The 13,407-nt window shown below is 34.5% G+C and overlaps 1 protein-coding gene across 6 annotated transcripts in view; it reads right to left on the bottom strand.

Moving 5' to 3' along the window:
* The window catches only part of RERE (arginine-glutamic acid dipeptide repeats), a 534,760-nt gene that overhangs the window by 227,897 nt on the left and 293,456 nt on the right, over positions 1 to 13,407 (bottom strand). For all 6 annotated transcript variants that reach the window (XM_031962925.1, XM_031962929.1, XM_031962930.1 and 3 more), the window contains 2 exons: positions 11,270 to 11,366; positions 650 to 754 (listed from right to left, as the gene is read on the bottom strand). In XM_031962925.1, coding sequence (XP_031818785.1) covers positions 650 to 754; positions 11,270 to 11,366 — 202 coding nt within the window. The remainder of the gene's footprint in view (positions 1 to 649; positions 755 to 11,269; positions 11,367 to 13,407) is intronic.

Genomic DNA, 13,407 nt, shown 5'->3' with positions numbered 1-13,407 from the left:
GGAAAAGTCCAATTGGCATTCCAGACCTTCCATAATCAATAACAGCCCTTGTTTTTAAGTTTTATCATATGAACTTTGTCTTAAATAGACTCAAATCAAAAAATGCCAAAGTAAGAGATTTTGGGTCACATTACTCTTCTTGCTAATGTATTTCAATGTCACTTAAGAATTTATTAATCTGACCTAAATTAGATCCCAAACATACCTTTAAAAGGGTTAGAACTGATTCATCAGTAAAAATTAAGGAAGGTGATGAGCTTCTAAAAATACTACCAGAAGAAATGGAAGCATTCCCTGAATTATGATAGGAAAGGAATAAAGTTTCACTGCAGAGCCTCCTTTAAGACAATATATTGTTGACTCTAACTTACAATAAAAAAGTTGTTTCAAATACCACCTTTGTAGTGTATAATTTTTCTGTACCTTGTATACTCTTTACTGTATTATTCATTTAGGTATAGCCAAACAAATATCAGAATCTGTTCTCTTCCCCATCGTTAGTTTCCCCATCCTTAGTATCATATTTCATCCCTAGCAATGAGCCTCTAACTTCTGACAAAAACTTTAATTGTAGTGGCAATGTATATTTATTGAAAACTGATCTAAATTTAAATAAGTTGGTTTAAAAAGTAAAAGTGAATTTACTTACCTTGTCTCTGGATTGTAGCCCAAAATATAGAAAAATGAATCCACACGAGCTTTAAACTCTCTCGCGGCAAATATATCAGAAAAATGGGAGATATTACACTTCCCTCTGAAAATCAAGAAGGAAAAAAAAAGATATATAAATTGTTGTTTAAAAAAATTACAAATCAAAATCATGCTAATTCCCGTAGAGGGTACTTCAGGAGAAAGTAAAAATAAATAAATAAACAAAAAATAAACCTATAACCCACCTTTCTCCCTAAAATCATATCCCATCACATCTAATAGGCATATTCAGAGTCCAGAGTGTTAACAAAAAAGATGTCAGACGTCATCCTAAAAGAGCAGCCTGAGTGGCAGAAGGGACTTGCCCAAAGTCACAGCCAATCAATCAATGGGAGGTCTAGGAGAGACTGGTCCAGCAGTCAGACTTTGGTTCTACTGCTCAATGAGCACTCATGAAGGTATAAGAAAATCAATTTGATAGTTTAAAGGAAAATTGAGTAGAGTGGAGGAGAATTCAAAGATAGATTTAAACAAAATAGATTGGAAGTGTCAATTAAGAGTGAAGACACAAAGATGGCACCATAGTTGTGAGCATGGATGACTGGGGGATAGTGATGGCTTTGACAATAACGGGGTTAAATTAATAAGAAGAGAAGGTTTGGGGGAAGATCGGTTTTGGACAGATAGAGTTTAAAATGTCTACAGTAATGATATCACACAGAAGTTATTAGTGGTCTGAATATTGACTCAGAAAACCAAAAATTAATTATTATCTATGCTATATTACAATTATTGCATATTTTATTTTATTTATTTTTAAATATTTCCAAATTACATTTTAATCACGATTGAGTTCATGAATTTGAAATCTCTGGGTGGATATCTGGTTTTAGGTCTTCAGGGAGATAGACATGTGAGAATGAAGATTAGAAGAGATGATACATTGAGTGATATCTATCACAGAAATGATAATTTAATTCATGCAACCTGATGAGATCAACCAACAAAATAACATAAGAGAAAAAGAAGGGGGACGAGAATAGAGAACTGGAAACTGTTCCCTTTTAGTGGATATGTCTTATATGGAGATGCAGGAAAGAAAGATTAAGAGTAGTGAGGGTGGAGGAAAGCAATGAGAGAGTAATGGCCTGACAACTTAGAAGAGAATATCAAGGAGAAAAGGGTAATCAATAGAGTCAGAAATAGAACTGAGAAAAGGACATTAGATTTGGTAATTAAGAGACTGAAAAGAGCAGTTGCAGTTGAATGATAAAGTCAGAAGTGGTTAGCAAAAAAAAAGAAAAACAAAACAGATGATAGAAGTAAAGAATGATTAAGGGAGTTTTGTTGAGGATGGGGGAGTCATAGGCTTGTTTAGGAAACAATAAGGATGTAGTCAGTAAAGGGGAAATAACTAAATAATGATGTGAGACTAGAGATAATGAAGGGTGTCATCTGCTGGAGATTGGAGAGAAAGACAATTTTCTTAGCAATGAGAAAGAGAACCTGTTGATGTGGGGGGAGAAGGCAATTAAGGAGATAATGGCATATTTTTTAACAAATTTGAAGTGGATCCAATCACATAGTTTTGTAATTTTCTCCAGATTAATTTAACAGCATATGAATAAGAACAAAGGCTATAGACAGCAGAAAAAAGTCAAGGCTAAGGTTTGACTGAGCAAAATCAGCAAAAGGAGAGTGGAGCAAGAGATTTGATAGGAGAAAGCATGGAAGGAAATTGGTCAGCAAGGAGGTAAACATAGCAAAGAGAAGAGAACCCTCTATTGTTCCTGTATTATCAAGAAATTTATTATTAAGGAGAATATTTTTGTGGGGATGGGTGTTGACTAAAATATGACAACTTCTTGCCACATCTACTAGGCCCTAATTTTTTTCACTTATGCCAAGTGTTTCTGATTTTTTGTCTATTATCAGGGACCCCTTTTGGCTACTAAAGTCTCTGTACCTCTTTTCAGAATCATATTTTAAAATTAAAAAAATTAAATATATAGGATTGAAAAAAAAAAAGTAAAAAGAATACAGGCTGTTTTAGGGTGATAGCCTGGGAAAGAACTAAGGATTGAAGGGATTAGCGATTAATGATGAAAATGCAAGTCAAAGGGAAAGATGAAATAAAAATATACTATAATTAAATACAGAAATTTTACAATTAATGAAGAAAGATGTGGAACACTTGTAAGTAACAGAAAGATGAAAGGTATGATCATTGCCGAGTATAGTTGTAAAGAAGCAGGTCATGAAAAATGAGTAAACTGAGGAACTGGAAAGTAAAACAGAAGAGAGGGGAAGAGAGGGGGAGAAAGGGGGAGAGAGGGGGGAGAGGGAGGGAGGGAGGGGAGGAGGGGGGAGAGAGGGAGGAGGGAGGGAGGGAGGGGGGAGGGAGGGAGGGAGGAGAGAGAGAGGAGAGAGAGAGAGAACACAGATGAGAGAGAGAGAGAGAGAGAGCACGAGAGAGAGAGAGAACACAGATGAGAGAGAGAGAGAGAGAGAGAGATAAATATGGAGAATTCTATTATGAAAGTGGGTATTTAGGAGAAGGTTAAGATTAAAATTCACTGAGGAAGGCCCCAAACACACTGAAAGAGGAGGGCTAAAAACAGCTACAAAAACTGAGATTGGTTCATAAGATCCTGACTGGGTAATTCTCAAAAGAGAAGAACTTACTGAGTTGATGAAATGGCAATGCTTAGCAAGAACTCTTTCAAATTTTTCATCTTGAATAATAAATGAATAGAATGAGTGAAAATGTAACCAGTACTAGGCAGGGAGATTGTATTTACAGGAAAAAATCTGGACTAGGGAGCCTCAAGATGAAAGGAGTGGGAAAGGAAGAGTTTTAAGACAAATGTAACTTTGTTGTCTACAAAGAAATGATTTTAATGACCAGCAGGATGAATACAGAGGGGCTTGGAGAGACTTACATGAACTGATGCTAAGTGAAATATGCAGAACCAGGAGATCATTTTTTTCCCAAAATACTAAGGAGGATCAATTTGATGCAAATGACTATCTTCCCAATGAGAAGATCCTCAGTTCCAATTGTAGTAAAAACAAAACAACCTAGGAAAGAACACTGGGAATTGAGAGTGGAACACAACATAGCATTTACAATCTGTTATTGTTTGCTTGCATTTTTGTTTTTCTTCTCAGGTTATTTTCACCTTCTTTCTAAATCCAATTTTTCTTGTGCAGCAAGATAAATGTATAAATATGTATACATATATTGGATTTAAATATTTTATATTTAAATGATGGCACTATCTGCCACTTAGAGAAGGAGGGGAAAAGCTGGAACAGAAGTTTTTGCAAGAGTCAATGTTAAAAAAAATTACCATATGTTTTGTCAATAAAAAACTATGATAAAATGATAAAAAAAACTTATATTTTCTCTCTCTCTCTCTATATATATATATACATATATATATGCACACACACATATATTATGTAACTTAACATTTTTTTATCTTTTTATTGACAAACATATGCATGAGTAATTTTTCCAACATTGACCCTTGCAAAACCTTCTGTTCCAAATTTTCCCTTCCTTCCCCCTATCCCCTCAACCAGAGTGGGACAGTAGAGAGGTGGGAGAGGAAAGTGATTGGAGTCTGGGTCTACACAGGAAAAAGGAAAAGAGAATGAAATACAGGGTTGCAGTTAGTTTAAATATAAATTATATATAAAATATGCTTGTATATATTCCAATTCCTTTTTATTAGAATGGGACAGGAATTCCATAATGAAACTGATGAGAGTACTGAAGAAGAGGTAAGGCAGGAATGGGTGAGATTCAGTTCTTCAAGGAGCACTTAGGGGGAAGGAATTCACTAAACCCAAGGGCTATGGTAAAAAGCTTTATTGTTAAAGAAACACCAAGAGGGATTCTCTTGGTGGACATATCATTCTCAAGAGAGAAGTAATCTGGCAAAGAGTCATTTTAGACTCATTGCATGAGTCTAAGGGAAGTCTCAAATAAATGTGAAATCTTGGGGGGGGGGAGATTGGTAACTTCCCCCAAGAAAGCTTATCTTGGCTTCCAGAGGATGCAAGACCATGCAAGACCATTTGGGTTTGTAAATCAAGGGAGACATTTTTTTGGCGATTTTACATAATTCAACAGGGCTCACTCAGGACATATAAAGTTTTATTCTCATCAAAACAATGTCTAACTTATCATTCATAACACTAGAGGATTAAGTATGGTGCTCAGCAACACAGTAGAAGTAGAAGGAGTTTTTTCCCCTAAATAATCACGTGATTGAATTTCTTAAACTGTTACTTTTTCTTATATTCAAGTAAATAATGAAAAATTATTTCTAATTATGGCCTAATAATCTTCTCATCCACGAAAAATGTGAACACAGAAAATAAATTCAATTTAGGAGGGCAACAAAACTGAAAGCAAGACAGGATGGCAAATAAGACAATACAGGTAAACAATAACCCTTCATGTCTTTAATAATACATTTTTATTAACAAAAGGATGGACACTACATTCCCTCTTGTCTCCTGATCAATACACTGGATTTTGCCCATGTTTAGCATAACCTATGCCTTTCAGAATGCATGTCATTCAAGACTCCACTCTCTAAGCTGCCTTTCTTATCCACACAGGTCCTGAATTATTTTCCCTAAAAATTAATTTGAACAATTATGCATGTTATTGTTGTATTTATTTATATACTTGTTATTTCCTTTGTTAGGACATAAATCTCTTGACTGAGGAGTTGTTTTTGTTTCTCCTTTCTATCTGCAGTTGTCAGCACAGGGCATGGCACATAGTGTTGAATGTTGAAAACTTTGCTGACTGAATAAAAACAAAAATCTTTTGCCTTCAATGCTGCGAAAGAATTATTTTTTAAAAAGCTGTCATAAAAATTTGTTTTCTTCCTCCTTTAGCTTTAGAAACTGACAAAAAAAAATGTACCCACAAAACCAAATTTTTTAAAATTCACTTTTATAAAAGTAGTGCCCCAATTGAAACATATAATCACTATGCCAAGTCCATGGATGTCCATAAACAAATGAATAAATTAATGAATACACAAAGAAACTCAAAACAGTCCTTGCCCACAAGAAGCGGGAGATAACATGCACCAACAGTGTACAAACAAGATAAAAACAGACTACAGAAGAGAAGAGGGCATATAGAAGAGATATTAAGTAGAAAGAAAGGAAAGATTCAAAAACAGACTAGATGGGAAAGAAAGAATGAAAACAAGAAAAAAGTCAAGGAAGATACCTGGGTTGTAAGCCTCAGCGATTATGAGGGTGGTGTACCCTCAACAGTAATGGAGAAATAATAGGGAATCAGGAGAATGACTCAAAAGTTAATGCAAATCCTTGCTAGATTAGTGGCCATTGAAAAAATCAGCACCTCTTTTTCAATATACTCATTACAAAATGAAGATAAAAATACTGGCAATATCCATCTCACAGAGTTGACTTAACGTAGTTGGTACAACAAAGAAATTTAACCTGTTATAAATATTATCAAACACTAAATTTTGACTTGCAGAAGGCACTAAATACATATATACATTAAAGTAGCTATCATCCCGCTTTATCAAAAGGCAATTAACCTTACTATGAAAATAACTGATGATTTTCAAATCCACTTATCCTGCCCTAATTCTACTGACCACCAATTCTGCATCTCCAACTGTCTTTAAGACATCTCAACCATTTGTCTATTAGTTATCTTACATTAAACATATATAAAATAAAATTCATATCTTTCCCCCAAACTCTCCCTTTCATTCTATCTATCCAGTCTCTCTGGCGTATAACCTAGCAGGCATCCCTCACTATCTCTCATCACCCATGTCCAAATTGTTGCCAAGGCCTGTCAATTCCACCTTCACATGATCTCTCCCCTTTCTCTCCTCTGACAGGATCACCAGCCAGATACAAGCCCTTTCCAACTCCCACCCTGATTACTACTATAACCTGAGGGTAGATCTGCCTACCTCAAATTCCCTCCCCACTTCAGCCCATCCCCTTCTCAGCCACTAACAAGATTTTCCTAAAATTCAGGTACCATCTTACCACTCCCTTTACTAAGTAAACTCTACTATTATCTAGTATTATCACTTCCCCAATCAAATACAAAATTGCTCTATTCAAAGAACTCATAAGCTCTTCCCTCTGGTCTTTGCAATTTTCATACAATTTGCTCCCTAACACAGACCCTCAATCCTCCACATCAATGGCCTCTCCCAGGTATTTTCCCTGGTTGCCCAGTATGCCTGAAATGCTTTGCTTCCTCATCTCTACCTCCTGGTTTCTATGGCTTCCCTTAAATTCCAAGTATATTCAGTCTTCTATAGGAAATCTTTCCAAGCCCTGTGAAATTCTGGCAAGTTCCCTCTGTTAAGAAAGTCTTATTTATCCCATATATGGAATGTCTGTAAAAAGTTGTTTGTCTGTTGTTTCCTCTATTGTCAGTTCCTTTAGGGATTGTCTTTTGTTCCTTTTTATGGACAGCTCAGCAAATGGCAAGCAGCAGATGCTTAACAAATGTTTATTGACTATCTCTTCTCTTTAGTTCACTCTTCACAGACTATTCCATTCTTTCCTTTTGTATTCTCAGATCCCATCAGTGACAATAGATCTCAAGCAAGGAGGCTTAGAGACCATTTAGCTCATACCTCTAATCTTACAGGTGAGGAAACTGTCACTCAGAGGTGTGAAGTAATTTGCCCAAAGCCACAAGGGGAGGAGACATCAAGGGAGCTTTGCAAATAATAGGGGATTAATGTTAATTTTCTCAGAGGATCAATGATCTCTTAATTGGGTGACAGCTTGAGTTGCTACTGAAGGCAAAGTTGTCCAGTGATTTCCTTTTTCTCACTCTTTTATCCAGAATCATCAAAGTCCAGTGGCAAAATAAAGGTCTGGACCACAGAATGATCCACATCTTGGTCAATGTCTGACCAAGCTCTAAGTACTCCACAATGCTTACTTCAGTTGCCTGAATGGACATTGAACAAATTCTTCTCATCTGCTTATTTCATCAAAGGAAATCTCCACATGCTCTGGGTGAACACTCCCCTAATTAACTAATGGCCTTATAGCCATATGGCTATACTCAATCTGGTTTAGCTCATATGACAAGATGGTTTACCAAGATGTGGCCAATGCACATGCTACAGCTTCTTGAAGACACAGGTGAGAGCAGAGAGACAAGTGGACACAAAAATAAGTTTAACATATAGAGTGACATTATAAGAGAACAAAGCAGCATGCTCCCATCTCAAAGGATTATTAGCATCCAGAATCTCACTTTCAATAAGAAAGGAGAAGCTTTTGGCTGAGGACTGCTGTTCTTTCAATCCTCTATCTATTGTCCTATGATTCAACCCATATTTCTCAGCGACTTTCCAAAATTATCTCTCGATTGACTTCTAGAAACAAATAATGAAGTTCTAGGGTTCCATATATGTGTGTATGTATATACATATACACATACATACATGTATAGGTACTATATTTTATGTATACATTCTCTCTCTTTTCTTCCCTTCCCTCCCTCCCTCCCTCTTTAATACTTGACAGTCTGTAAGTTCTAAGGAAACAATGAATTGTTTCACCAATAGTTGTTTTTTTGCTTTTGAATCCTGAGATTAAGGGGAGGTAGTATGGTTACATAAATGAGCACTAGCTCCAGAGTTAAAGGATTAAAGTTCATATTTTCCTGTTAACTCTTGATATCTACCTGACTACATGCAAGCTATGTAATCTACTTAGACAATACATCCCAAATCAAAGAGAGAGAGAGAGAGAGAGAGAGTTGATTCTAGTCCACTTTTAAAACTTTGAAACTATGATTATGTACACATAAAATCCTGTGACAGAAAAATGTAGAAGAGGAGAACTGGTTCTAGATTTAGAGTCAGGACCTAGATTCCAATTGATTGTACTGTATGAATGACAGTAAGCAACTCACAACAAATTCCCTAAATTCCTCATTTACAAAATGAAGGTGTTGACCTAGTTGGTCATCTACAATTCTTGTCAGTAATACATCTAGGATCCTGTGATGATAATAACAGAATAACATCATTCTAAGGAATCCTGAAGAAATGAAAACTCCAAAGCTAAGAAAAATTTGGCAAGAAGTATATAAGACTAATTGTTCGGCCAATGAAATTAACTTGATGAAATTCATGTGATAGTTCCATGTCTAGCTAGTAACTGAATTTAGAGTGAAAGGATTCATTTTAGAGGAAGTTATACTTTACCATTTCATAGGACTAAATGGTGTGAAAACTCAAGGTAAGTCCACTGCAACAATAATAAGATTATAACCAACTACTTCATCATTGGACAAGGCACTTAAATTCTCTAAATCTCAAATCTCTCATTTATATATTAAGGACAATAATGTCATCTATCTTGGTAGCATGTTGTAAAGATTTATTTAAATATTTTATAAAAAATGTCTTATAAATCATCAGTTTCTAAGGAATAGCAGTCATTATTAGCTGTGATAGAATAATTGGATGGACTCCTGGCTCTGAGAGTTACTGCTGACAATTTGGGCAGTTTTTTTAAACCTTTATTCACCTGAACTCTTCCATAAGACAACAGAGTGTTTGTATAAACAATAAATTCTTATTGAAATCTAAACTATTAGAATTTCTACATGGAAACAGCTTGGTGGCACAGTAAACAAAGCACTGAAATCCCATGCTAACATTTCATTATGACCTGGTAGAACCTGGAGCTCTTAAGGAATATCCGAATGGACACCAACTTCTGAAATTTTCTCCAAAGTAAAGAAGTTTCCAGTATGATCTTGCAATAAATTGAAGGAATAGTACAGAGGTTTATTACCCACAGAAAGGAGGCCAAAAGGTATTTACTTCTTTTGTGATGACAGCAATAAGAAGACTTTACTAAAACTAAAATAATTCTTATCTAAGATTAAAAAGTTGCATCACTCAATTAAAATAAAAAGTCTTCCCAGGAACACATTAAATCAAATAACTAATCATTTTAGAGCAACATTTTATTGGAAATAGACATTAACAGTTGTATTTGATTTTAATAACAAAAATATCTTTAAAAATAAATTTTGAAGAAAGAAAGAAACAAACAAACAAAAACATTTTCCCTGCTAAAATGGCCTAAAAATCTTCAACACAAAATTCTGTATCAATAACAACAAAATTCAAACTGTCCAATTAAACCCCTACTCAAGAATGTGGAACTCAAACATTGACACCATTTGAAAGCTCTAGCTAGAAGCAATGTGAAGGGAGAAAGAAGAACCACATCATATTAAATTTTTCAACCAATTTGCCCGGACATACTATGTTAAAATCAGACTGAAATGTTTCAATATAACCAGATCAATGATACTTGTAAAAGTATTAGAAATGAAGTAAAAATTAGCCCAGAAGAGTGAAGGACAAAATAGTCATTTTCAAGAAATGGCTTGAACTTATTTCAAGAAACATCGAAACTATCTAACATCTTAATGCCCAATGCATTTCATGATGGAGATTGGGATAGAAAAGATGGAGTGAAAGAAATGGAAAGGAAGGAAAAGAGAAAGAAAGAAAGGAAGTGAGGGAAAGAAAAGCAGGTTCTACATATCTGATTTCTATGCCACATTAGTATAAAAACTTAGCTGAGTCAATTTAATTAAATTTCTCATTAACTTGTATCTTTTCCCATTTGCAAACTGTATGTTAGAAATTACTTTCATTAATCCATAAAAAGCACTCTAGAGTGTAGTTGAAGGACTATCACAAATTTTTAAAAAACAAAATTTTCAAAATTTATCTGAAGCCTTGTAAGTCCAAGGAAAGGTTCTCTTCTCTAACCTCAATATTTCCTACTCCATTCCACCTTAAAAATTAATGCTAATTTGTCTTACAGTAAGAACCTTCATTTAAATGGCTTTAAATAAGAAAAATCTGCTCTAGATACTTTCAGTGAAACATCATCTAAACATCTGTATTAGCAATATTATTCCATCCATATATAGTAATATCCATTCCACTGTTGATAATCTAAAGGCAGCAATGGCCCAAAACATAAATACTTTCATTATTGGAGGGGAAAATATTATCTACTTCCTTCCACAAAGGTTTGTACCTTTGACAAAGTACAAAGCATGCCATTTAAATACAAAATCTACCAGAATAAGTTCTTTTTTTTTCCTTTTGTTGATCATAAAGAACACAAATGATTAAAACATTTCTACAAATTATGGTTCATATATTGGCCTCAGACTCAGAACTTAATAAATTTAACTGAGCTAACATTTTAAAGACAATGTCAGATAATATGTAGAAGATGAAAATAAAAGAGTAAAGGGAGGAGGAGAATTTGGATTTAGAAGGGAAAATGGGCCTCTCAAAGTTGAAATACAAAAATCTCTTGAACATAACATATGAATTAGGATGCCAGCATCAGGATTTTAGAGTCACATCTTTCCAATTTTGATTTATTATTGTACATGCTTAAAATAACTAAATACAACAAGTGTATTAAACATTTCTAGAAGACAAGGTAGACAATGTTTTTCATTGTACTAAATGTCTTTTAGTTTATATGAGACTTTCATCTAAACTCTGCCACTTACCGAAGGGCAGCAGCATGGTAAGTGTCAACATAATCGGAAATGAAGAGCTCTCGATTCTTGATAACTGGGTCTGTAATGACAAGTTCTCGTCCAGAATCTGTTAGAAAAAGGACATAATAGGGGTTCTTAAAATATCCATCTTTCCTAAACCAATCACCTTAATTTCAGTTCCAATCTACCAGCAATTAAAAAAAAAAAAAAATCACTGATAATCCCCAAATTTATTTTGAACAAACATAAGAGAATATGGTGACTTAAATGGGGTGGGTATCAAGATCCAGAACTTCAATAATATGAGAAACCCCTAAGGTGGAAACTTCTTTCACCAATGAAAACCAACCATTCAAGTAATATATGGTGAAACAGAGTTGCCAGTGGTAGACTTAGAAATGTGTCCTAGTTTACAAAGTAAGACTCAATCAATTATTTAATTAACAGAAGAATAAGAAAGTACTCAGTAAGCACTTACAATTGCATAAGTTAATTTATAAGTTAACTGGAGATAATTTAAAAACAAAACAAAACAAAACAAAAAAAGAAAACAAGATTACCCAGCATTCAAAAAGTTTACAATAAAATAAGGATAGAAAAAAACAAATAAAAACAAACTTCCCAGGTAACCCTTAGGAGGGGTCTTTTGCTCTAAAAATGTCAGGGCATGCTAAGTAGAGCCATGAAGATCTAAAATGGCAAATTCTTTACAGAAATACAACCTAAAGAGTTGACTTGAAGCCAAGACTTGACTTGAACTCGGGTCTTCCCAATTCCAAGGTTGGCCCCTTTATCCATTCACATCAATTATGCCACACTGCTTTCACAGGTGATTTATGGCAATAATAATTCCATTCACCACATTTATGAAGTGCCATCTATGTGAAAAACCTTATGCTAACAATTGGAAAAACAAAGACAAAACTTTTTACAATCCTTGTCCTTACATTCCATTATGGGGTTACAGCATGTAAAAAAGTAAATCTAAAGAGCATATAAAACAATGCCAAGTGTTTTCCAGAAACTGCTAATGTGGGGGTAGAAGAAAAGGGGTCAAGAAAAGTTGGAGGAAGCAGATGGAGACATGCTCTGAAGAAAGCTTAAAGCTGTAAAGCCAATGGTAGGTAGAAGGGGAGCATCATGGGAGGAAAAATGCTAGTTGGACACTAAAGCTGGCAGACAAATGGATGGACTGCAACACAAAGACAATCACTAGTGACCAAGTCCAACTTGAATGGAAAATATATAAAGAGAAATGATGGAAAGCTGAAAAGGGTGATTTAAGGTATATTATAGGAAGCATTAAATGTCAGGCTGAATAATTTATATATTTTATCCTAAAGGCAGCAGATACAAAAAGGAAAAGTGTGACAAGATCACTGAAAAATTACATAAACTCTCATCAGAGTGGAAGAAAACTATCAATGCCAAAAAATAAAGCAATGGAAGTTTGTCTGATTTGTTTCTGACAAGCTACTTTAATTTCATTAAAATGAGTCAGTTCATCATTCCCAAGGCAAGGAGTCATAGATGTACATTTAGACAATAGCTGCATCTGATAAATGAAATCTGTCCAAAAAACCCACAAGCTCACTTTACTGATTATTAACTATCTGTTGAAAGTAAGTTAGCCAACATACCCTATTTTGGGTAAGCAATCAAAATGTAACAAAATCTCTTGGCTAATTCTAACTATCATACTTCTTACTTACAAAAGATTCATGTTTAGAAATCGTTTTTTGGCTATCTGCATCCAGAGAAAGAACTATGGAGACTGAATGCAGTTCAAGACATACTATTTTCATCCTTTTTGCTGCTGTTATTTGCATTTTTTTCTCATGATTTTTTCCTTTTGTTCTGATTTTTCTTTTACAACATGACTAGTAAGAAAATATGCTTTAAAATGATTATATATAACCTATATCAGACTGCTTGCTGTCTTGGGGAGGGAAAGGTAAAAGAAGAAAGTAGAAAACAATTTTGGAAGTCAAAATTTTACAAAAATCAATGATGAAAACCATCTTTATAGGTAACTGGAAAAATAAAATACTATAGAAATGTTTAAAAAAAGAGAAATGTTTTTCTGATCTTCTCCATGCACATTGTTCCTTGCCTTACTAAATACTTTTCCCCATATTGCTACAAAA

Source organism: Sarcophilus harrisii, chromosome 3 (genome assembly GCF_902635505.1).
Source record: "Sarcophilus harrisii chromosome 3, mSarHar1.11, whole genome shotgun sequence".
NCBI classification, from domain to species: domain Eukaryota; kingdom Metazoa; phylum Chordata; class Mammalia; order Dasyuromorphia; family Dasyuridae; genus Sarcophilus; species Sarcophilus harrisii.
This window is presented reverse-complemented; position numbering and strand designations above follow the sequence as displayed.